This window comes from Pinus tabuliformis, chromosome 3_1 (assembly GCF_031772625.1).
Source record: "Pinus tabuliformis cultivar Carrire ecotype Pingquan chromosome 3_1, CPIR1, whole genome shotgun sequence".
In the NCBI taxonomy this organism is placed as follows: domain Eukaryota; kingdom Viridiplantae; phylum Streptophyta; class Pinopsida; order Pinales; family Pinaceae; genus Pinus; species Pinus tabuliformis.
The window spans coordinates 728,401,070-728,427,411 of NC_142301.1; the positions used below are offsets into that span (position 1 = coordinate 728,401,070).

The 26,342-nt window shown below is 38.9% G+C and overlaps 1 protein-coding gene and 1 pseudogene across 2 annotated transcripts in view; one reads left to right on the forward strand and one right to left on the reverse strand.

The window, feature by feature from the left end:
- The first annotated feature begins 3,447 nt into the window (after positions 1 to 3,447).
- Positions 3,448 to 7,886, forward strand: LOC149189356 (putative glutamate carboxypeptidase LAMP1; annotated as a pseudogene). The gene is made up of 12 exons (XR_016255597.1): positions 3,448 to 3,726; positions 4,401 to 4,468; positions 4,657 to 4,738; positions 4,830 to 4,921; positions 5,430 to 5,603; positions 5,685 to 5,761; positions 5,887 to 5,960; positions 6,329 to 6,460; positions 6,699 to 6,787; positions 7,122 to 7,250; positions 7,350 to 7,472; positions 7,575 to 7,886. The product of XR_016255597.1 is annotated as a putative glutamate carboxypeptidase LAMP1 (transcript).
- A 9,120-nt stretch (positions 7,887 to 17,006) lies between these two features.
- LOC149189357 (exocyst complex component EXO70H1-like) overlaps positions 17,007 to 26,342 on the reverse strand; it is a 32,292-nt gene continuing 22,956 nt past the window's right edge. Inside the window, exon 4 of the mRNA XM_089410201.1 lies at positions 17,007 to 17,329. Coding sequence (XP_089266327.1) covers positions 17,007 to 17,329 — 323 coding nt within the window. The remainder of the gene's footprint in view (positions 17,330 to 26,342) is intronic.

The window sequence follows — 26,342 nt, forward strand, 5'->3', positions numbered from 1 at the left end:
GGTAGACCCACCTCTAGATATACCTCTACACAGATCTTGGCACAATTGTACTGATCCTTGTTGCTTCCTGATCTATGAATTTCCCAAGGGAGTTGCCAATGTGTTTCAAGGAGTCCTAGTTCCAACAGTGAACTAGCAAATTTGGGAGACGAACCCATACCATAATAGCCTTGGGAACATCTACTGTCGGATCAAAATCCGGGGTCCATTTGTTCAGGTAGAGACCTTGAGGACCCATGAAATACGACCCATTTCGAAAGATCAGATCTTTGTCTTCTTTGGAGGTAAATTCGAAAAGAAAATACCCTCGCCCTAGAAAGTATGAGGTAACACTTTGACTGATCAGGGGCGCCCAATTCCTGTTAACCCATTGCTCTGTAGTTTTCGGAGAGGGCCAAAGTCCCGTGAATTGGCCAATAAGTCCACGATCCGCCAGCGACAAAGCTACTTGCATGGGGGTCTCCGGAGGCAGAGAGATCTCTGGAATTTCATCTAGTTTCTTGACGAATTTTGAGGCATCACTTCTTTTTTTCGGAGGCAAACCTGCTAGGAGCTGATTAAAAGCATCAACAGCAGGATCAGAGGGCGGATCTTGGCCCTGTGTCTCCATATGGTCAGGCTTGGTGCCGGCCGCCACAAGGGCAGCACAGCAGCGACCACGCCCTAGCCAGAGGGTCGATTGACAGTCTTAAATCTGATCAGAGCTGATACAGGCAGGTCCGCAGGGAGGAGAGGCCGCAGAAGGCGGGGAGGATCGCAGGATTCAGAGCCCGCAAAGGGCGGATCTCGTGGGAGCTGAGGCTCGCGTTGCAGAGCTCCTGAGTCGATTTCGTGGTTACTTTTATAATAACTCTTCTTCAAATTATTATAAGATATATTAAATTAATTTTCAAGCTTGTGCTTCAATATTTTTTTTCAATTGGTATAATTTGATCAAACTTAAAAACTTGTTTTGTATGTTGGTACAATTTTTCCTGAGCTCTAGGCTCTACTGGATTCTTCTTCCTCTTGCTTTGAACTTCACATTTTATATACATTTTATTCTTCTTCAATTGTAGCTTTACTATGGTATTCGTATTCAGTATCTCCTCATCGTCTTTATTTTTATCATCTATTTCTTATTTTGCATATGCTTGTACTTCAACCACTATTGATTAAACATTTCTACTAACCTTTGTGACAACAATTTCATTTTCTTCTATCTTGTCTTCTAGTATTGCAAAAGGTCCAACTACTTTGATGATTGTCTTTATTTGTTTTTTCCTTTCTTCTATTACATTTTTTCCATATCCACTATCATCTTCATCATACATGAGATTTGCAAGTCATTCCTCAAGAAATGCTAACTTTGCTTTATAATCAAATTCAACATTCACTGCAACTAAACTCCCTTGACATTTTTTTACTGTTGCAAACAAAAATTCTTTTTCTTTTTCAACCTCAATTTCTTATACAACTTCAATTTCTTCACCATGCTCTATCTTTTCTCTTGTACAAAAACACCTTTTACTTATAGAATTTATTCAATAAATTTCTCTAAAATAGTCATAGTGTCAATGTTTGGCTCTTCCACAACTTCTTCAACAATTTATTCTATTATGATGACCACTTTATGAACAACTATAATTTTATGTGACTCAAATTGTTGATGATAGATGTTGCTCTCCCTGTGTCATTTCCGTAGTATTCCAAGATTCTCTTAACTTACTCGTTGCTACAATTTTGGGAAAAATAATTTCATCCAAGCCATATTGAATGAAAAAAATGTGTTTCATCATCCTTCTTGTTGCCTATAAATTGATTCATTATTTTGTATCATAGCCTTGTAGGATGCTTGATTTATGGGTTATTCAAACCCATTCAAAAAAATGTCCCATAAATCATCCACTCTTTGTCTAGTTTCATTTTGATGGATTAGATAACATAGTTTCTACTAATAAAACTAGGATTCCTAAACAAATGTATATTCATAACTCCAATAATTTTTCTGTCAACTATTTTTTCCAATAAAATAATCACAAAAACTATTCACATCTGTTTTTTACAAATCTCTCACATTACACAACCACTTTTAATATACTTGTCCTTTTCTTTTCCTTTTTTTTTTTTTTTTTTAACTTTTCCTATGCTTGAAAATTATTATGATTAAGAATTCCAAAATTCCAAAATTGCATCATTCAAATTTTTGATGTGCCCACATCATTTTTACCTCAAAGTAATTATGACAAACTTTTAACCCTAATTCAAACTTTTCCACGGCTACAACAACTCTTTGAAATCGTGGTTCAGTTAAAAAAAAAAGTATGGATATCAAAGGAAAGTGGATTTCACTTATTCCTAATCTGATTGGACTTCATTCTCTTTGGGTCTCATGTAATGAACGAAACTATGCTAATTTTGTTGTCCAAGTTTCTCCCAAAGTACCAACAAGGTATGTGCAACAACTTAATTTGTATGCAACAATAACAGTGGCTAGTATTTGATGGCAGTTTCTCTCCCTTCAACGGAAGCTTGGACCATTCAAGACCTGGACTCCAACTCCAATTCTTTCAATGAAAAACACTATCTAAACAATTTTCTCCTCTAGAAAAACCAAGAGCCTTCTTTAACCTTGCTTTTTAGCAAAACAACGACCTCAATCCATAGCTTGTATATTGTATTCTTATGTTGGTGATCCTTTCACCTGGTGATCAAATAATAACTCTCCTTGAAATAACAGACATCTTGAAAGCCTTGATATACGATTTTTCCTTGATCTATTCCTAATCTGCAACCTTCTTCTAAATTCTTCCGGTTAAATGACAAAAACCATAGGCTTTGAATCTTTTGATGCATAATTCCATGGGATCTCCTTTAAGTCTATTGATAGTCTCCCAATTTCTTTAATCGTAGTGCCTTCTTTGGGTAAAACTACGTTTTGAGTCTTCCAAATCCAATTCACAACAACTTATTTTCAAGTAATTCCTTCTTATAGCTCTCTCACACTTAAACCCTCTGCATTGTCCAATCATTGGATAAACACCTAATTTTAGTTTCTAATTTTGGAAGAGACTTAAGCTTACTCTAATACCATGACAAAATAAGAGAGAGCAATTAGATAGTAAAATAATTAATTAATAAAATGATCTATTCAAAAACTGATTAATGTGGAAAATGATTTTTCAATGATTTATAAAACACATATTTATATTTCATAAATGAGTTATGATTTTTTCAATATATGGTATTAATAAATCATGATATTAATCTATAATATTATAATAAAGTCTATTTATAAATTAAAAAATATATATATATTTTGAAAAAAAAAACTATAATTTAATTAATTTTTATATTTTTATCATTAATATCATAACTTTATCTCTATTATAAATGGATTTCTATCAACTTTGCCAACCATTGTGTATAAATACACTAATTATTTAATCAACTAAAAACATATTACACATGTATTCAGCTTACATATTCCACACATGTAATCAATGTACAACAAAGAAGAAAACTCCCGAAGAAAACAAGCCCGGTTGGCCCAGTCTCCCTGATTCAGAACGCTTATCAGTAGATGATCCCAGGACTAAACTGCCTACGATTCTATCAGCGGAGGATGCCACAACCATAATGAAGTCGCTTGGTGGCCCTGTTGCTCCTGCTGATTGGCATGGTGCTCTGGACTTGCCTGCATATCGCCTTGGTGGGGGACCAAGCATTCTCAATCTTCATTACAAGGTAAGCATGCCCATTTTTATTCAATCTAACCCTGCATCCCTTCTGTAGCCCCAAAATCATACATCTTAGTTTTCCACAATAAGGATTTTACGCAACTTCTTGCTTCAAACCCCCTAAAAAGACACGATGAATCCTCCCAATTGGAAGATCTTGCTTCTGTTTCAAACCAGCGGGCAGGGGACAAGCACTACCCCGTTTTTGTCCGAGGATTGAATTTGAAACTGCTGGGAAGAGTTGCTCAAACCGCATCTCCTTAAAAACTAGCTTCTGTTTCAAATGCTTTTTTCCTGCACGGAAAAAACCCAAATTTTAGCCGGGAATGCACCAATATGATTTTTCCAGACAGAAAGCTACCAAATATAATAATCTCTTACCAATTTACGGCATTAGTTTAGGACATATGTAGTGATATGTGCATATTTCATAACCAGTTAGAAGCATGGTGTTTAGCACTCTCCTTACAGTACATTTTATATTTGGGTGAGAAGCTATGAAATCTATACTTATTTTTCTTTAATGGAAATCTTACATTCTGGTGATTTTAGATCAAATTCACACTGTATAACAGCTGTCTTTCCTCTCATGTAATGTTTGTTGCAATTAATCTGAATATCTTTTGTAGTTCTGATACAAGGCAGAGATCCTTACATATTGATGTTTGATTGTAATTTCAGTCAAATCATACCATTGCCCCAATTCGAGATGTATTTGGACTCATAAAAGGTTCGGAGGAGCCTAACAGGTATGGATCACCTTCTGGGACTTTAACTTCATGAGTGTATCAATGCATGTCCATTCATGGAGCGTATTTTAACGCTGAAACAATGGTTAATATCATCTAACTCCTGTTGCAAGTCTTCACTAAATATATTACAGCTTGAAATACTGTAGCTATTGATATAAGAAAAAGATATCTTTGGTGATAAGCAGGTATGTTTTGCTGGGTAACCACTGCGATGCATGGACTTTTGGTGCCTGTGACCCCAATAGCGGAACTGCAACCCTTCTGGAAGTCTGAACCATTGCTAGATTAATCCCCCTTCTTTTCTAACCTATTTCTATTCGTAAAGATATCCAAGTTAACCACTCTCGGTCTTGTTCAGATATCTCAGAGACTAGGGAAGTTGCTAAAACAGGGTTGGCAGCCAAAGAGAAGTATACTATTGTGTAACTGGATGCAGAGGAATACGCATTGGTAAGAACTTGTATTTACTTTATGAAGAGTGGAGGAATATGATGTTCTGGCAATCGGTATTTCATCCCAATTATGTTCTGGGGCTCTGTTTTTGACAGTTATCTGATCCATGAATAAATATGGTAGTTTAGATTAAGATAGAGGAGGTATGTGTCAAGGATATCCATTTGGGATTTCAAAAATATAATTATAGCTACTCATTGTACCAAGAGAAGAGTCTATATCGATGGGTAAGTTTAACTAGTCTCTAGTAGTAGTAATATTACTACTACTAAATATTTGTTTAATTATGGATTAGCTGTAGGTGTCCTGTTCCCTTTACTCTTTTAAATTCCCCACAGAGTTCACTTTGAAATATATATATATATATATATATATATCCAGATTAATCCAAAAAAGTTCTGAAAATTTTACTACTTTTCTCTTTCTATGTTAAATAAATGTGATTAACACAAAACTTAGAATCTTTCTGAGATATATGCTATTTATCAACCAATAAAAATTGCAGATTGGATCCACGGAATGGGTGGAGCAGAACTATGATTTACTGTTCTCATCAGCCGTGGCATATCTCAATGTTGATGAGGCTGTCAAGGGCCCGGGGTTTAAACTTCAATCAACACCCCAACTTGACGATTTTATTCAGGATATAGCTAAGAGGTCAGTTGGATATTTTATTCAAGTGGGTCTATTCTACTTTCCACTGTCAGTAAAATACTGATCGTTATACTTTGAATTGATTATTATACTCTGATTTGCAAAGGTGGAAGATCCAGACAATACTGGAAAGACAATCTATGAATCATGGGCTTCTTCCAGCCAAGATATTCCCGTCCTCCTGTAAGTGTTCATGTTTTGTTTCATTACCTTATCCTTCAATTAATGATATGATAAGTAAGATTACATCTCACTGGTTTTAAATTAATATGATTAATCTGATTCTGATTAATCTTGGCTTCTTCCAGCCAAGATTCCCATCTTTCTATAAGTCCTCATGTTTTGTTTCATGACTTTATGCTTCAATTAATGATAAGGATAAGTAAGATTACATCTCATTGGTTTTAAATCAATATGATTAATCTGATTCCCTATCAAAAGGAAATTTGGCAAATATTAAGTACCACACGGTAAGTCAATGATTAGTTTTGGTTTACTCTCTTTTCATCTGGTCAAATTGAATATCACATTATTCTCATCGGATTTGACTACATGGTGCTTAATATTTGCCCATAAAAATCGGGTATTGCTGTAAATTGCCAATAAAAATTGGGTATTGCTGTAAAGAGCTTACTAAATTTCCATCTCAGATTAAAAGGTTAGGTGGAGGGGGATCCGATTATGCCCCTTTGGAGAAGGTAAAGAAATCACAGTCATAGAATACAGGAAATTGAAATTAAATAAAAATAGAGAGATCAACAAGTTATTGTACTTATTTCTACAATGTATTGATGATAGACTTTCCGGCATATCATTCTCTGTATGATGATTACATGTGGATGGCAAAATATGGCGACCCGCATTTTCATAGGCATGTTGCACGTAAGTACATTGTCAACGTTCCATACATTGCCCTCTGGCAAGGAATATCAGCCATGCACAAGTTGTGTGGATCCAAAGGCTTACAGGTTGCAGTAACATACATCCCACAGCACAACCTGTAAAGTCTTAGTATCTGTGCAATTTGTTCATGGCAGACATCCCTGGCCCCTTTGAAGATGGTCGGAGAGTTAAATTTAATGATTATAATCAAACATTTGATTTTCTACCTATTGTCCAGTGGGAGCAATGTGGGGTCTAACAACGCTCAAGCTAGCGGATGCAAAGGTTCTCCCTTTCAACTATACAACGTATGCCGACAATCTGCAGGTAGGAAAGATGTTGGATTAGTTTAAATGAAGACTTTGTCTTTTTTATAAACAAATATATTAAAAAACCAGCAAAAATTCATGTTAAGTTTTTCATTTTAAATAAATAAAATCTAAACCTAACATAAATTCATCTGCTGTTCTGAACATAAATGGCAGCAAAGTGTTTGTTAACTCTTTTCTAATTGATAGTAGGAAGTTTTGTTCAGTCTAATTCTAATTGATACCATATGCTATAAATCAACTGCTTATACTTGGCAAATTAGTATCAGAAGATGCAAATTTTGAAAATCCATTGAAAATTCTTTGACATATTTGGCCTGTAATTGGGACAGTTGTATGTGGATACATTAGAATCACAGTTAAGCTCTGCCGATGCACCTTGCTTTGTGTCTACAAATCCATTGCATAAGTCCATTGCTGAGCTCAGAAAAGCTGCGTTGCAGATTAAGAAAAAAGCACAGGTTTGGTTTCTTCTTCAAAACCTCTGCAAGAGATATAAAGGCCTTTAAATTTTTGGATGGTAATTGATTAGGTACAACTTTATAATGCTCTAAATTTAGGAACTGGAGGCTCTTGAGGATGAAAGTGCAGAGCTGAGGAGCTTGAATGACCATCTTGTAATGGCAGAGCGTGCATTTACAGACGCAGATGGGCTGCCTGGTTCGCCTTGGTATAAGCACTTGGTAAAGGACATATGTTCAAAATATATGATTGCTGTGTTTGTGATGTTTCTTAAATGCAAGGTTATTAAAACAGAGTTGCACATATGTTTGGCTCGCATGCAGGTATATGGGCCGTCTAAAATCAACAAGTATGGGACAACAACGTTTCCTGGTATAAGTGACTTGCTTGCGCTTGTAGCAGGTGATGAGGCCAATCATAGTGGTGATGGGTGGGCTGGTGTACAACACCAAATATGGAGGGTGTCAAGAGCAATCAGCCGTGTAGCGCTGGTCATTCATGGGGAGCTCAGTTGATTTGGTCATTTTCAAGCTGTTATGAGTTGAGTCTCTATTCAAAATGTTCCCAGGGGGGTAAACAAAGGCAATGGCACATGAGATGCCATAAGGCCAGTGGGATTGATACCATAAGGCCCATCATCATGTTAGCTTAGGAACTAACAAAATGAGAGTAAAACTACGTATCTCTGGTTTTCGATAAATCATCAGGTTAGATGGGGCACTGGGGCAAACAAGATCAGAGTAAAACCATGTCTCTAGTTTTCCTTATGTATGGTTTAGTACGTCATAAACAAGAAAGCTATTAAAATTGTAATCAGCATATTATAAGGTTACAATAATTAGAATCAAGCTAACGATCTTGTGTTGTCATTTTGTAATATCCCAGCATTATCATCATAAATATATTGCCTTGTTTTCCCCGACAACCAACAATCAGAATATTAATTTATGATGGAGAGAGATTTTTACATATGCAAAATAATTATGGTTGCAAGTGACTTGCGTAAATTATTTCTCACAAAAAGGATCCGCTACTACCTAACATTTTTATGCCGTAAGGCGTTTCCCTCTGAAATCAACTCCACCAATTGCCACCGTGTCCTTGTTTGAGCCATCAGATTAGATGTTAGATGATTGAAACGTTCCAGAGCGTTGAATGTAGTTTAGGTTAGTTTTTATATTTTTTCGGCACAGTTTTTCTCGCTGCTTCAAATTGCCGCACAGTTTTTCTGGCTGCTTCAAATCTCCCTGAGCAGGCAGCGTCTCTGGGCATCGGACTCTAGGAGCTTGGAGCTTGATGAGCTTTTATCTCCAGTGAGGGTTTTGCAGGCAAAGTTTTCAATGGATCTTCAGGGCTTCAAATTTCCTCCATCGGAAGAGAAATCCTGCATCGATCAGAAGAAATTTCCCGTGTTTTATGAAGGAAAATCCCCTTACAGACAGAGGATGGACTGGATTATGAACGAAGATGCCAGATTCAGATCCTCCAACTGTGGAGAGAATGACTTCATTTGTTTTGCATTCCACCCGCGAAGTTTGCTCTGATGCGGCCATTTTCCGTAGTGCTGTTTCGGTGGTCGGTAACTCTGTTTGGGTCCTGTTTGATGGTCTGGCGGTGGATCAGAAATGTTTACAGGTAAAAAGCTTTAGTTTTATCTTTCAGCTGGTTCTCCGCTCTTATTTCTTTGTTCTTCGTGACTGTAGGCGTTCAAGCCCTATCATAAACCCTAATCAGTTTTCCTGTATTTGAAATGCAACGCAGGACATTGGGACCCCGAGCTGGCTCAACCTGCTTGGTAGGGCAACGTGTCTACAGTGGCGGAGTTTCCTTACGGGTAAGAACTTGCCATAGTTTGAGGGGAAATTTAAAGTGTGGCTCCAATGCGACCCAACGGTGGAGCTTTTGCCAGAGTTTCCTCATCTCCAACTATGGAGAGAATGACTTCATTTGTTTTGCATTCAACCCACGAAGGTTGCTCTGATGCGGCCATTTTCCGCAGTGCTGTTTCGGTGGTCGGTAACTCTGTTTGGGTCCTGTTTGATGGTCTGGCGGTGGATCAGAAATGTTTACAGGTAAAAAGCTTTGGTTTTATCTTTCAGCTGGTTCTCTGCTCTTATTTCCTTATTCTTCGTGACTGTAGGCGTTCAAGCCCTATCAGATACCCTAATTAGTTTTCTTGTATTTGAAATGCAACGCAGGACGTTGGGACCCGGAGCTAGCTCAACCTGCTTGGTAGGGCGACGTGTCTACAGTGGCGGAGTTTCCAGTTATGGGTAAGAACTTGCCCTGGTTGGAGGGGAAACTTAAAGCGTGGCTATGGCTCTCTGCATCTATGGGATGCCTGTTTCGTAGCCAAAAAGCTCAATTTAGAAGAGGGTTAGAGCTTTTAATGTGTTTTTTCCCAAATGTAAATAAATTTTGCTATGACGATGTGATTATCATTTCAGATATTACCCAGAGCTTATTCTGCTCTGAAATTATGTAGTTTCCTGTTATTCTCTTTTGTGACGATGAAGGTTTATAGAGCTGTGCCGGTTAATTATTTTGCGGTTTGATATGGCTACCATGGCCAGCAGTCGACGGCACCATTTGCTTAAATTTGTTTTTGAATCTTTGCTAAATATGTATACCCAGTTTGGGGTTTGCGTCTTCGGTTATATCTTCAGAAAATAATGTGATGTATACTCAATTCCTTGCTTACTCGTGTTTGCCCGTATGTTATATCGTTTACATATTTCAAGGAGTTGTCTACGATATAAAGAGTTATAAATCTTCGATTTGGATATGTGGTATCGGCCAACCTGATCTCCGTTTAATAATTGCAGCTTGTTTACCAGTTACATACGTTTAACATTACCTACTGTATGTTCTTTTCCTTTGTAATTGCGGGGTCTGCTACCCATTGTCATTATAGCCTGGCCTCCTCAGTTTCCAAGTTTCTTCTGGGAGCTTATGATCCACTCCCAACCTCCAGGGTTCATCACTTTGTGCTGTTATTGCAGCCTATGGAAGATTGGGTCAAGCTGCAGAGGCAGAGAAGATGTTTGAAAAGATGGTTAACGCAGGTGTGGAGCTAGATGTTTTTGTTTATGGTGCCTTGATAAATGCATTTGCTGAAGCTGGATGTGTGGAAGAAACTGTACGTTACTTTCAAATAATGCAAAATGTTGGTTTTGTAGGGAACTCTGTGGTGTATAGTTCTTTGATTAAGGTTTATAGTAAATGTGGTTTTTTGAAGGAAGCACAAGAAACGTACAAACGCATACAGAAATTGGGTGTTGAACCAGATGCCTTTTTATCAGGCTGTATGCTTGACCTTTATGCTCGCACTGATATGGTGACTGAAGCACAAGAAGTATTCAAAGTCTTGAAGGAAAAGCAACAGGCAAATGAATTTTCTTTTTCCATGATGTTGTCCTTATAAAAAAAGAATGGAAGGCTTAATGAAGCCACTGAAATTGCAAAGGAAATGTTAGAATCAGGATTTCTTACTAACGTTCCTTCTTTTAATAGCGTCATTAGCCTGTTCATTGCAGATGGAAGATTGAGAGAGGCTGCTGAAGTTTTTCATCAAATGTTAAAACTAAAGGCTTCACCCAATGAGAATACATACAAAACACTGGGCATTCTTCTGAAGAGAGGAGGCATTCCAAGGGATACAGTAGAGCAGCTCGATGTTGCACGTAAAAGTGGGCTTCCACATGGTATAAAGGTCTTCCTTATTTATTCATAATCTTTGAATTTCAATTACATCATTGTTCTCATCCTTTGTCAAATGTTCATCAAGCAATGTCAGAAGACAGTATTGGCATCCATCAAGGACCTTAGGATAAACCTTATGAACTGAAAGCACTTGGTAATATGAATAGATGATCTAGCCATTTGTTGATGATAACAAATAAACACCGGTAAAGAAACAAAATTGTATAAAAATTTGACTTCTTTCTTCTATGCTGTTGTTTCTTATGTCATTTGCATAAAATTTTGACTTCTTTCTTCTATGCTATTGTTTTTTATATCATTGCCTTACGGCGTTTCCTTTGCAACATGTGGTGCAAATGCTAGTTATTTAATCAACTAAAAACATATTACACATGTATTCAGCTTACATATTCCACACATGTAATCAATGTACAACAAAGAAGAAAACTCCCGAAGAAAACAAGCCCGGAGTACCAGACATATAACAAAGGTTGACACAAGTAATAAAGGAAAACATACATTCCGCATTTTGACCCACTCAAGAGAAAACTGATTTGGTGTCCATGCGTTTTCCACAGCAGTTGAGCAATACTCACAGTAGACATTTTCAGCACCGATGCAGAGAGAATTACACACTTCAAGATGTTGACTTAGATTGTGTATATGACATTAATCGATATGTTGGTTTATGAACATCAATACAATATATTTATTACTAAGTCGGTAACAACTACTTGTCAAAGTTGGAGTTCGTTTGACGGGAAAAGGTCCTTCATTCTCACAAATCAGGACTCAAATTGAATTCTTTTGCTGATATTTCTCGTTACATTTAGCCATAGCCTAGTTTTTGTTTTTGTTGTTTGTTTCCTTCTGAGCTAATTTATCTAAAATTATTTAGAGATTTGTCTAAGTGATAAACTCTTTATCATTCAAATGTTTAAAAAGTTTTTTAAGGTACTGAATTCATATATAAAATCAAAAACCAATTTTAAACAATCACAAGATGATTTCAGCATAAATATTTTAACATATAACAATCAAAAACTCCAAAACTTATAAAGTTTAGACATGCTTATATTTTATTTCTATGTCATGTCCCGTGAATTTAAAATATTTTATTATTTTATTTATAAGGTTTAGACCATGCTTATTATTTTATTTCTATGTCGTGTCCCGTGGATTTAAAATATTTTATTATATCTTGGAAGCAGTGGTATTTTTACACCGAAGGTGTTCCTATATGGACTTGACTCGCTGGGCAAACACTGTTCATCCCAGCGAATGCAAGCATCCCATTTTCGTCTTCCTATGTCCCATGAAAATCTGACGCGTGGATAGGGGCGTGGAAAGCGTTTGGGATTTGCATTAGCCATTTTCCCCTACGATCCAACACCATTTGCCTCCCCACCCCCACTGTCACGCCCCTACACCTGCGGTAGTCTTCCAACCACTTATAGCGAGGTGCGGCACCACTGAACGCTTTCTTTTCACCAATACTCACCTTTGTGGACTACGCCTAATTCACTTGTCCTTACTTAGTTTGTGTTTCGCAACCAAGTAAAATGAAATTATCCTTTATACTTAATGAAGCCCATACTCATTCATTATCATCATGCAATTAACCAAGAACATCAACAATTGCAACAAGTATAAAGGGGAGGGGCAACTCCCGAACAAGTCTGCCCGACAATATATTATATCAGTTTTTCAATAATACAATCATCAAGTATACTTGGCAAAACTCCAAGTCTATACTTAGAATATTTTACAACCGAGGCATAGAACTGCCTTTACAACACTTGTGCCAATCTTACACGGTAGGAGGGTGCTCACCCGAGACACCTAGAACTCCTCCTTAAGTCCTGCACAACTCTGCACGTTCTTCATCCAACACTCGGCTCACCGTACCAACCATCGACCAAGAAATAACTCTGCGCAATCCTCAAACCATGCGCATTTACCAACTAAAATTGCGCACCTTTTACCCTCTTGTCTTGTGCGTACTCCAAGTGCGAAGTTGGATTGTCAAAATGACTCCAACGCATGTTTATATATACACATGTTTCAACGTTTTTACAGGCGGTCCCTTATGTGGGTGGTAGCCCCTGGCCGACCTCCAAACTAACACATAAGCGCCCAAAATACATGCTCTTTGTGTCGGCCATGCCTTAACGCATGCCTCTCCCAAGTCGCATATAAGTTACCAACACTTAGCCGCATTTTTGTCCAAGTGTCGTTCGTCGTCGCATATGACTCCACGGTATCGTCGCAACCAACTCGCCGAAACGTCGCATTCTGTCCGCCCACGCGCCCGACTCGTCCACGTGCACGATGCTCACCTGGCGCCCGTCGCAATGATGTTCCGAAGGCCTTACATCCTCCTCCACCTAAAATTGTTGTCGTCCTCGACAACATACCATCCGGTATCTATGATGTTGACTCCTCCACATAAGGCAAACATCCCTGCAACATATGTAGACCTCATCTCCATCATGTCTCGACTTAGTGACCAGCTGCCACCAAGCTCATCATACCGAGTATGCATCCTCAACGGTATGCACTTCGACAAGATGTCATCTTGATCCATGTCTCACCATGTGAATCTCTGTCATGATTCTCCAGCATAATGCCAACACATCTCTCGTACACTTCGCGACTCCATGTTTGAACTAGTTGGGTAGCTAATCCAACCATCACGCTCAATCCATGAGAGTGAACATCCTCATGCCATCATCAGCTGTTCCTCAAACATCTGCCACATCCTTGACTCATCAAGAACCCATCTCCATAATCCATGCTCAGGTCCATGGAAACTCCATCCATCTCATCTGCAACATGTCATGATGCTTGATGCCAAGCCATCCCTGCACCATCAGTCATACCTGCTCCACATGTCTAAGGGACTCACTGCCATGAGCAGCTAACAATGAGCCCATCTTCTTACTCATCTAAGAAGATGTAGAGGGAGTAGAGCTTGAAGGCTCTCCCTCACTAATCAACTCAATCCATCTGTCAGGATCCTCAATCTCCATCCTTGTAGATAAGCAACCTGGTCTTCCTTCTGGACATCCGGCCTCACATATACCTCATCATCATCATCATCATCCTCAACCAACTCTAGCCTTCTTGACAAATCCAAGATGCTATCTGAAAGTGATCTAATGACCAATGGTTGCTCGGTAAGCTTTGCCTCAATAGTAGAAAATCGCTTATTCACCTTTTCCTTATCCTCCATTTGCATCACTCCTAATTTACAATCAGGTCTTGTCACACCAATGGTTCGAACACCAATGGGTACATCTTCCCTTCCATCATAAATGTAGAGCTTCTTCAAATGTGGAACAATAATAGCATCAAATTGTTTCATGAATTCCATCCCCAATACAACTTCATAGTCATCAATCCGCACTATAGTGAAGTCCACCTTCCCGGTCCACTCACCAAGTGTAGTGTCCACCCTCTCAGCTATACCAAGAATCTCAATAGGAGGAGAATTCACTGTCTTCATTTGTGCCTTTGCCGGTACAAACTTAAGCCCAATTCTTCTCGCAGTATCTTCGCCCATGAAGTTGTGAGAAGCCCCACTATCCACCATAGTGAGTACATCAGCACCTCCAACCTTCATCTGAACATACTCCAATCTGTTCCTCTCGGGATCCCTCCTAGAGACCACCTCCGTAGTAGCAGAAGCACCAAGTATCTGCATCATCCCCATAGAATCACCTTCGTTCTTCGCATCAGATTGTGCAATAGCAGCCTCCTTTGGTTTAGAAGGACAAATTCTTCACCGTGTGTGGTCCAGCACATATCCAACACTTCAAGGCTTTCTTTGTCTTCGAATTATCATCCGATTTCGAAGCATCTTCCTTCTTCTTATCTTTCGGCTTATCGGACTTCTTCTTCCTATCATCAGAAGTCTCATCATAATGCTCCACCAACCTATCAATAGCAGCAAAAGCTTCCTCAAGTGTCCTAATCTTCTGCCTCTTCACCTCATTGCGTGCCCAAGGCTTCAACCCAATAATGAAGTTGAACACCTTGTCCCTCTCCGCCATGTCAGGAAGTTCCAGAGCTGCACTTGCAAACTCCCACTGATATGCTTGTAGGCTTCCGGTCTGCTTTATGTACTTAATCTTCGTCCTTGCTTCCCATGTTTCATCCTGAGGACTAAAATGAGTCTGCAAAGCCTTCTTCATGTCATCCCACGAAGTGATGTCATCAGCACTACCATTGGAAATCTGATCCAACCTCCTTCGCCACCACATCTTAGCATCCTTTGTTAAGAACTGAGCAACTACCATGACCTTTGTCTCATCATCAGATAGACCTAATCGTTCCAAGTATTGCTCCATGTCCCATAGAAAGTTACCAAGAGTCTTCACATTCCTTGTGCCATCATAAGATTCCGGTTCCTTGACCTTTACATGAGGCACTCCTCCACCTGAGTTATGCCTCACAACCTTCTTCAACATCGCTATCTCATCCTTGGCTTCGTCAAGATTTTTCTTCAAATTCACGATCTCCGGAAGACCCTGATCCCTTGCTTCTTCAACCTCCTTGACCCTTACTTCAAGTTGTGTACACATAAGATCAGTGTACTCATACTGTGTCCGGAGTTCATCATGTTGTGTTCGGAGTTCATCGAGCTCTTCCTTTGTCTTCAAGTTGGCCTCTTGTTCTTTAGCAAACAAGTCCATCTTCTTATCCCAAAAAGTCTCCATATCCTCCATCTTTTCCAACACTTTTTCAACGAACCCAATAGTAGTATCCTTCATAACGTGACTAGACCCAGCCTGAGATTCAACTGTCATTTCTAACATCTTCTTTCTCCTTTGCAATCTAGTTTCGACCATCCAACAGCTTCACCAAGTCACCTGCAATTAGAACCAACCCTTGTTCCACTTGTGTGAAACGGTTTCCTTCACCTGCAAGCACCCTTTTCACTGTTACGAGCAACCCTGCTCATCAGATTCAAACCGAAGTCTTGTTCTCACCTCTCAAGTGTACACCGGCTTCAATGCATCAACACCTGAACCTGTTCACAAGCTTCAATCTTCATGAGCAACCCTGCTCACCAGCTCTAAACCGAGCTCTGATACCACCTGTCACGATAGTGTAGTGGGATCAGCACTTCATCATCAACCCGAACATGAGCAAACCTTGCCCTGATACCACCTTCACTTCGGTGAAGGTGTGTAGTAGCTACAACCTTCAACACCCTGAATCAACTGCTCTGATACCACCTGTCACGCCCCTACACCTGCGGTAGTCTTCCAACCGCTTATAGCGAGGTGCGGCACCACCAAACGCTTTCTTTTCACCAATACTCACCTTCGTGGACTACGCCTAATTCACTTGTCCTTACTTAGTTTGTGTTTCGCAACCAAGTAAAATGCAATTATCCTTTATACTTAATGAAGCCCATACTCATTCATTATCATCATGCAATTAACCAAGAACATCAACAATTGCAACAAGTATAAAGGGGAGGGGCAACTCCCGAACAAGTCTGCTCGGCAATATATGATATCAGTTTTTCAATAATACAATCATCAAGTATACTTGACAAAACTCCAAGTCTATATTTAGAATATTTTACAACCGAGGCATAGAACTGCCTTTACAACACTTGTGCTAATCTTACACGGTAGGAGGGTGCTCACCCAAGACACCTAGAACTCCTCCTTAAGTCCTGCACAACTCTGCACATTCTTCATCCAACACTCGGCTCACCGTACCAACCATCGACCAAGAAGTAACTCTGCGCAATCCTCAAACCATGCGCATGAGCTATGCGCATTTACCAACTAAAACTGCGCACCTTTTACCCTCTTGTCTTGTGCGTACTCCAAGTGCGAAGTTGGATTGTCAAAATGACTCCAACGCATGTTTATATATACACATGTTTCAACGTTTTTACATGCGGTCCCTTATGTGGGTGGTAGCCCCTGGCCGACCTCCAAACTAACACATAAGCGCCCAAAATACATGCTCTTTGTGTCGGCCATGCCTTAACGCATGCCTCTCCCAAGTCGCATATAAGTTACCAACACTTAGCCGCATTTCTGTCCAAGTGTCGTTCGTCGTCGCATATGACTCCACGGTATCGTCGCAACCAACTCGCCGAAACGTCGCATTCTGTCCGCCCGCGCGGCCACGCGCCCGCCCGCCCGCGCGACTCGTCCGCTTGCACGATGCTCACCCGGCGCCAGTTGCACCGATGTTCCGAAGGCCTTACACCCACGATCTGGCATTGCTTTTCCAATCAGTTTTCGGATGGTGAGTTTCTGTAATGCGACAATGAGTCGCTCCGGTGAACCTCTGCACGTGAAGCTCTGCACGGAAAGATCAGCCACAGTTGTGTTCCCTAAAAAAACTACAAACCATAGAACTCGAAGCAGGGATTCAGATTCAACATAAAAACAACAGGAAAGACAAATTGCATAAAACATCTTCCGAATGCTTATAGGTGGAATTTTTTTTGTTTGACCTGTCTAGGTTACAAGAGCGAAGATGTTGATGGATATGCCGTGGTCATTTACAGGTGGAATTTTTTTTGTCTATCTGTCCAGGTTACCAGGATAAGAGCGAAGATGTTGATGGATATGTCGTGGTCATTGGAAATTCATAAGAAGCTACTGCGTAATTTCGAAGCCATGTAGAAAGCATAGGTGCCTTATATGGAAAGAGTCGGGTTCGAATCCCGAGCCTAGCGAGATCAAAATCAAATGAGCAGACTTGAGTTCGCAAAAATACCAACGACCTACATATTGAAGATGCAACCCTACAATTTTTTACATGTACAAAAGGGGTTTGGTATACTCATTCTACAACAAGAAATGCATCATTGCAAAACTGACCTAATTTGAGAAGGATTTGTTCCAGAAATGCATCATTGCAAAACTGGCCTGATCTGAGAATGATTTGTTCCACGAGTCTTTGTTGAATTGGATATGAAAAGATATGCCAGAGAAGGATTTGAAAATAATGATGGCTTTTTCAAACTCCCTTGTGTTGTACGAGTTCAAAATATCATGTCTCCCTTCCTTGAATGGATGCTTGAAGTTGAGAATAATGAAGATGACTATGTCGACCTGATCGAAAGAAGACAAATTCTTGTACGTCTTCTCCAACAGCTCATTAAATCTCTCTGTTTATTAAAAGCTTCCTTTGCTAAGCCAAATAAATCTCTGAAGACAAACAACAGAATTGGGTTCTCCAACTTGAGAATGTCACACTTTATAGAAACTTTAAGCATTTTCATGCCATCGCTTGATGGTCCAAACTGACTGAATAAAAGATTAACAGAAATGATGCACCTATGGCCATCATGAGTGCGAAGTATTGTGATTTCACTGCTTCTCTTTGTGAGAAGAAGTGCAGATATGTTGTTTATGAATGGAATGGAATACGGTAAGCATCCAGAAGAATGGAGCGTGGAGCATGACTGTTTAATGTTCCATTACTCATCTGGAATGAGGCAATGATTCTCGCACTGGGGACTTCCGAGAAGGTGAGTGTATTCCGCTTCGGTAAATGTCCTCGGGCTAAGCACCATTACCATACAAATAAGAAAGGTGAACTAATGTTTCATATGAGTATCAATTTTTTTAAAGATTTGGATAATGAATTGCAGCATATACCTTTCTTAAATGAGGTCATCGATCTTCCTCCGGTGCAGATCTATTAATGAGGTTCCTTCTCTCTGTATTTTCCTTTTTTCATTTTTTTACGATTCTTGGATTATTTTAAAGTGTGCACCATTCATTGTGTTTTTTCTCTTATTGTAAACTTGATACTAGAAAAAGTGATGATCAATTGTAAGAAGGTTGTTTTTGTACAAAAATTGATTTCCACATCTTTTGTTTACTCTTGAATGTGAAACCAGAGGCGTGTGTTCCACACTTCGTCTCTTTGGGGCCTTACCACCATTGGGAGTTGGAGAAAAGGATTGCGTCCTCTTCTTCTGTGTGAGATAGTTATGAGTTTCACGAGCTGAATATGTTAACTGTGGAGGCATACAAAGTCCAGTCGGTGGTTACATTCTTGGACAATCGTAGCGAGATCTTGGATGGCATAGTTGAAAAGATGAAAAACATCCAGCAGAAAGTTGAGTATTTTTATGACTGGAAAATTAGTAGGGGCGGTGAGTACCCTGAGCACTTCGCACTCATGATGGCCATAGGTGCATCATTTCTCTTAATTTTTTATTCAGTCAGTTTGGACCATCAAGCGATGGCATGAAGGCCTTACTTTCAAATGCTTGCATGAACGTCTTCAATGTAAAATATGGACATGTGGCCGCGTGGAAAGTGACTTCGAACACGAAAATATTTTCATGGACCATCAAGCGATGGCATGAAGGCCTTACTTTCAAATGCTTGCATGAACGTCTTAAATGTAAATTATGGACATGTGGCCGCGTTTAAAGTGACTTCGAACACGTAAATATTTTCATGGAGCACATGTAAAGTCTTAGTCCTTGTGCTTTATGTAGGATAATGATATGTGCACCATTTGTGAATTGCTTGATATGTGTTGTTTTTTAATCATAGCACATGTAATAGCCTTCATCATCCCGATGCCTTATAATTTAGAATTAAATTTTTAACTTACATCGAATAATTTAATTTAATATATAATTAATTTTATTTTTTAATTGATTATTCTCTTTAATTTTATGTTAAATTAAATATTTTTATGCAATTCTATAACATAAATATAAAACTATTAAATATTTTCTTTTAAATGAAATTAAATAAGTATATACATAAATTATTTAAATAAGTAGTACTTAAATAGATAGAACATAGTCAATATAATATTATGGAATAAAAAAATTATAAATTTTGCACATTGGATTCACCTCATGGTATTTGCATTGGAGCGTTTGGGAAAATTTATGTGCATGCATTTAGCACCGGGCTTTGTTCACTAGGCTCTATTTGTGACTAGATTATATTTCCTAATCTTAGATGATCTTCCCTAATCTTATATTCATTTGGTGTACCTTATTTGAACCTAGTATACAATATTTTATTATATCGTGGAACAAGCCATATTTTTATCTCATTGTCTACTATAAAGTTAGAGTGGGTTTCGAGTTAAAAGTCATACTCACTCTTTATTTATTTATTTTTAACTAGATTGAATGTATATATAGAGGTGTAGTTTAAGTCATAAATGAAATGGTTTTTAATGATAATTTTTCTATTTAATTTTAACCAAAATTGGGCGGAGATTTTTAAAGGTTTGAATTTAATTTGTTTAATCTATAGAGATTCAAGTATCATAGAGATTTTCCAAGGGGCTAAATCTATTTATGCATTCATAAATATATTTCAAGCAACAAAAATTCACATTCTTACTTGAAATTATATAACTGGATTCTTGTGAAAAAGGTCATTTCTCTATAAATTAGACTATATATATATATATTGTACAATATTAATCTCCTATCATATTGATTATTGACTTTGAAGCCTTATTTTTGAGGAGGTAGCAGTGCACCATCTTTGAGATCATGTTGTGCTTTAATGTTTAGATGTATTTAAATGCGTTTTCGGTATAGAAATGAATTTCCTACACGGATGATTGGATTAAGAATATAAATTACCTTTTAGATAATCCCAAGACACTTATTTCTCTTTTGTTGGTTGGTCGTTGATGGTAACATTGCTTTGCAAGAAAGGGGTGGCACAATGGGGAATATTACTTGATCCCAAAGGAATTACTGTGAACAAATACTCATGTGGCATTGGTCGGAAATCTAAGAACCATGTTGAAATGTATGGGCTATTAATGGGTCTATCAATTGGCTTATGTTCGGGGCATTAGAGACTTTACTATTCTAGGTGACTCCTTCCTCACTATCCGATATTTGAGACTTAATAATCCTCCAAAAGCTAACACATTATGTCTTCTATTTTATTGGATTGAAAGAATTCTCCAACTATACTCACACTCATCCTACTTTCACATCCTTAGAAACCTTAATACAGACAAAAATTTTCAAGCCAATAAGGCTTGTCAACTTATGGAAGGCCAACTAGACATCAATGTTATCCAAATGTTTGTGTCAATTCCCTATTTTTTTATGCATAGTCCCTTTGGTCTCCCTCACATTCCTTTTTCCCTTTTGGATTCTTCATTCCCCTTCCCTTATATGAATTTTCCCATTAAATACAATGATGAAAGTTTATCCTTAATCATGTGAAATCCTCCTGTCGCTTTCCTAATCATGATTATTGACCTAATCAAATGTCAGCTTGTCATGGCATCTTCCGACAACTGGCCTTATTCAAGTGTGATGGATAAATCCAATCAAGTGCAAGCAGGATATGTTTTTAAGAGTCGTTATCACTTAATCAATCCAACCCAAATCATCATGACCTCTCTGTCTCAAAGTATTGACATAGTTGAGGATGATTTGAAATTTCCAAGGTTGGATGGAATTAAATTAGCTCGAGGAGGTTCTCATATTCAAGTCCTATAAATGGAATTAGTTCCTTAATAGGAATTCGCTGACACATTAAAAAAAAACACAACAACAACAACAACCCTTTTTTCCCGTGGGGAGGGTTTGGTAAAAAGGAAAAAAACAACAACAACAACCCTTTTTCCCGTGGGGAGGGTTTGGTAGTTGGTTTATATGGAAGCTTTGTGATGAGTAGAGGTGCCTCTACTGGATCTAGGAGGAAAAAATTTCTATGGTCCTTTCATCATTGTGGTAAATCAATTAGGGATATTGTTCACTAGAGAATTAAGGAAATTTTTATTTACGTCAATTGGAAGTGGCATTGGTGCATAAGCTCCAGTCGTTATATTTCTAGCTTTTGGGTTGTTGTCATTATCCCTCTTGCTTCGACCTTGTTATTTGTCTCCTTCCCTAAGGTCAATTTGGGTACACAGTCTAGTCAATTCTGAATGAAATAATGAGCTCTTCCAGCCCCATGGTGTTGGGTTGTGTTATATTTTTCTGGACCCTATATTAGGTTGGGCGGACCTATCTATGTTTTTGTGCAAGATTTTCGGTCCATGGTTTTGGACGGGATGGTTTTCGATCCATGGTATTGGATGCTTCGGCATGTATAAATATGTATTGTAACATTGAAAGGAATTTAATGAAAAATCAAGTTGGTAGTCCCGGTTTTGGGATCCAGGGGAAACTCTTTGTGTTTATGTGTTTTATGTGTTATGCTCTCGCATTGTTTATTTTCTATGTTTTAGAATTCGTATCCAGGTAATTTCTGTACGGGGTTAAAATCTACATTTGGTATCAAAGCTATTTTTGCTTCAAGGGGATGCCTTTGTTGCTGAGGGGTTTCGCTCGGGCCTGTGGTAAACCTTGTTCTGTGGGAGATTTGCGGGATCGATTATGGTTGTGAAAGAAGATGGCGAGCAGTGGAAATATAGAGATCGAGAAATTTAATGGTCAGAGTTTTGAGTTGTGGAATCTCAAGATGGAGGATCTATTGGTGGATAAAGATCAGTGGATCACGGTAGAGCCGGGTACTAAACCAACGGGAGTGTCCGATGAAGAATGGAAGAAGTTGGATTGGAAGGAAAAGAGCAAAATACGATTGCGTGTCTCAGAGTCAGTATTGCTGAATGTATCACGGGAAGCTACGATGAAGGCTTTGTGGGACAAGTTAGGGACTTTGTACCAATCCAAGTCTCTAGTGAATAAACTATTCCTACAGAAAAAACTATATAACCTGAGGATGAAAGATGGAGACTTGGTGACAAAGCATCTGAATGCATTTAATACTGTGGCCAGTCAATTATTTTCTGTTGATATTAAAATTTCAGATGAAGATAAGTGCATTAGTTTGTTGTGTTCTCTACCAGATTCGTCGGATAGTCTGGTTATTGCAATAGGTAGCAATGCAACTGCCTTGCAGTTTGATGAAATAGTCTCATCCTTGTTGATGGAGGAGATGAGACAGAAAAATATGGAGAGCTAGAATGGTGATGCATTGTCTGTATGAGGACGGCCCCAGAACAGAAACAAAAATAAGTCATCAAGTGGGAGATCTAAATCTAGAGGGAGATCTAAATCTCCAGGAAAACCTGTAAAGGTAGTTTGTTGGAAATGCGGAAAGGGAGGGCACTACAAAAGGGACTATAAATCTAAAGCTCTTGACAAAGGAAAGGGATATGATGATGCTCCTTCTGCAGAGGTGAAAACCACCTCAGATGAAGGTGGGGATGTGTACTTGGCTTCTTCAAGTACACATGTAGATCATGAGGCATGGTTGATTGACTCAGGTGCATCCTTTCACTTCACTCCCCATAGAGAGTGGTTCTGCGAGTATGAGAAATACGATAGTGGTGATGTCTTCTTAGGGGACGATAGGAAGGCTATAATTGTTGGTCGCAGAAAAGTAAAGTTGAAGTTGCAAGGTGGAAGGGTTAGAACACTTCCAGGTGTTCTGCATATTCCTGCATTGGCCAGAAATCTGATTTATGTAAGCAAGTTGGATGATGTAGCTGTAAAAATAGTGTTCGAGAAGGATACCTGCAAGATGGTTCAGGGAGCACTGGTATTGATGCGGGGAGTTCAGATTGGAACTCTATACAAGCTGCAAGGTAACACTGTTGTTGATGGGTGCACAGTTCTATGGTTCCTAAAAGCGGAGCAGAAAATCTAGTGGTCTTTAGAGAGAAGACCATGCTGTGGCATCAAAGGCTTGGACATATTGGAGAGAAGGGCTTTCAAATACTTCATGGTAAAGGCATGGTAGAAGGTATGAGTAATAGCTGTCTGGATTTTGATTTCTGTGAAAATTGTGTGTATGGGAAGCAGAATCGGGTGAGTTTCCCCTTTGGTGGTAAGAGGGCGGAACAAATATTAGAGCTTGTGCAGAGTGATGTGTTTGGACCTGTGAAGGTTCCATCACTGGGTAAGTCTATGTATTATGTATCATTTACAGATGACTTCTCAAGGAATACATGGATATATTTCCTTAAGAAGAAATCTGAAGTCTTTGACAGGTTTAAAGAATATAAGGCTCTAGTGGAAAACCAGATAGAGAAGAAGATAAAGGTGTTGAGGTTAGATAACGGTGGGGAGTTTTGTAGCAAGGAATTTGAAGAATTATGTAAGAAGTGTGGTATAGCACGGAAAAAGACTACTCCATACACACCTGAGCAAAATGGGGTTGCAGAAAGAATAAACAAGACGTCGATGAAAAGGGCAAGAAGCATGCTCAGTGGTCCCAGTCTAGGACAAGAATTCTGGGCAGAGGTGGTGGAGACTGCATGTTACCTGGTCAACAAGTCACCTTCATTAGCATTGGAGGATAATACTCCATAAGAGGTATGGACTGGTAAGAGACCCTCTCTTTCACATCTGAGGGTATTTGGATGTGACACATATGTACATGTTCCAAAGGAGAAAATTACAAAACTAGATAGTAAATCTGAAAAGTGCATCTTTATTAGGTATAAGGATGGTTTAAAGGGTTATAAGCTTTGGAAACCCGTAACAAGGAAGGTTGTGTACAGCCGAGATGTGGTGTTCAGAGAGGTTAAAGATGTTATTAAAAATGAATTCCAACCAAAGGAACCTGAGAAGATAGTGTTTGAGCTAAAGGAGGAAGAATCAAACTCTATAGTAGAGGAGGAATTAGAAGATGAAGAGCCACAAACTCCAGGTGTGAGAATATCAGTTGAGAAGGAAGGCAACCAGAAAGGTATATTCCATCTACTTTCTGTTCAATTTTTCTTTATCTATTACTAATGATGATCCCAGAACTGTGAAGGAAGTAGTAGATTCAGAGGATGGAAAACTCTAGAAAGAGGCCATGGTTGATGAAATGGCATCTTTGCACAAAAATGAGGCTTGGGATTTGGTGGAGTTGCCGGCTAGAAGGAAACCCATTGGCAAAAAATGGGTGTTCAAGAAGAAGACAAATGCAGAAGGAAAGGTGGAGAAACACAAAGCTCGGTTGGTAGCAAAAGGTTATTCTGAGGTGTCAAGAATTGATTTTGGTGATATTTTTTCTCCTGTTGCCAAGGGAGCTTCTATTAGTTTACTTTTATCTGTTGCTACTGCTTTTGATTTTGAGGTAGAACAGATGGATGTGGAGACATCATTTCTTCACAGGGATCTAGAAGAGGAGATCTACATGAAGCAACTTGAAGGTTTTACGGTGAAGGGTAAGAAAGAACTGGTATGCAAGTTAAACAAGTCTTTGTATGGGGTAAAACAGTCACCAAGGATGTGGTATCAGAAATTTGATACATTAATACGGGGACTTGGCTTCACCAGAAGAAAAGCATATCACTGTGTGTATTTTAATTTAATTGGTGACCGTGTTATTTATCTGGTCTTGTATGTGGATGACATGTTGCTGGTTGGAAAAGAAATTATCCAGGTTTTGAAGATCCAATTGTCCTCCAAATTCGAAATGAAAGAGCTTGGTGTTGCAAACTATATTTTGGGCATGGAAATTAAAAGAGGTTGGGCAAAGAGGAAGGTTTGGTTAAACCAGAGGAAGTATGTCGAGACAATATTACAGGGGTTTAATATGCAGGATAGTAAGCTGGTGAAGGTTCCTATTCTTGTAGGTGTAAAGTTATCTGCCGAACAGTGTCCCAAGACATAAGAAGAGGAAGAGGACATGTCTCGTGTTCCATATGCAAGTGCAGTCAGTAGTTTGATGTATGCAATGGTCTGTAGTAGACCAGACACTGCACATGCAGTGGGAGTATTGAGCAGGTTTATGTCAAAACCAGGGAAGGAGCACTGGATAACAGGAAGCAAGTTTTAGGTATTTGCATGGCACTAGTGATTATGGTTTGCGCTACCAAGGAAGATCAGGATTAGACAGAGTGTTGGATATTCATGGCTTTGTTGATGCAGACTAGGCTGGAGATTTGGATTAAAGAAGATCTACAAGTGGGTATGTGTTTAACCTATTTGGAGGTGCAGTCAGTTGGATGAATAAGAAACAATCTGTAGTGGCATTATCAACTACAGAGGCAAAATACATTGCGGCCACTCATGTAAGCAAGGAAGCAGTTTGGTTGCAGAGATTGTGTTCAAGTATGGGTTAGTACAGGGAGCTATAAGGATAGACTGTGACAGCCAAAGTGCAATTTTCTTGGCAAAGAACCCTGCTTACCATTCAAAGACAAAGCACATTGATGTTCAGTATCACTTTGTGAGGGATATGATAGAAGACAAAAAGGTGTTGTTGGTAAAGGTGGACACTTTGAAGAATACTGCAGATGCATTGACAAAATATGTGAGCTCTAATAAGTTCTCTTGGTGTAGAGAAACAATGGGCGTTGCAGGGCTGGATAAATGACTAAGCTCTCCTATGGAAAGAAAACAACAAGTGGGAGAATGTTGGGTTGTGTTATATTCTTTCCACAACTAT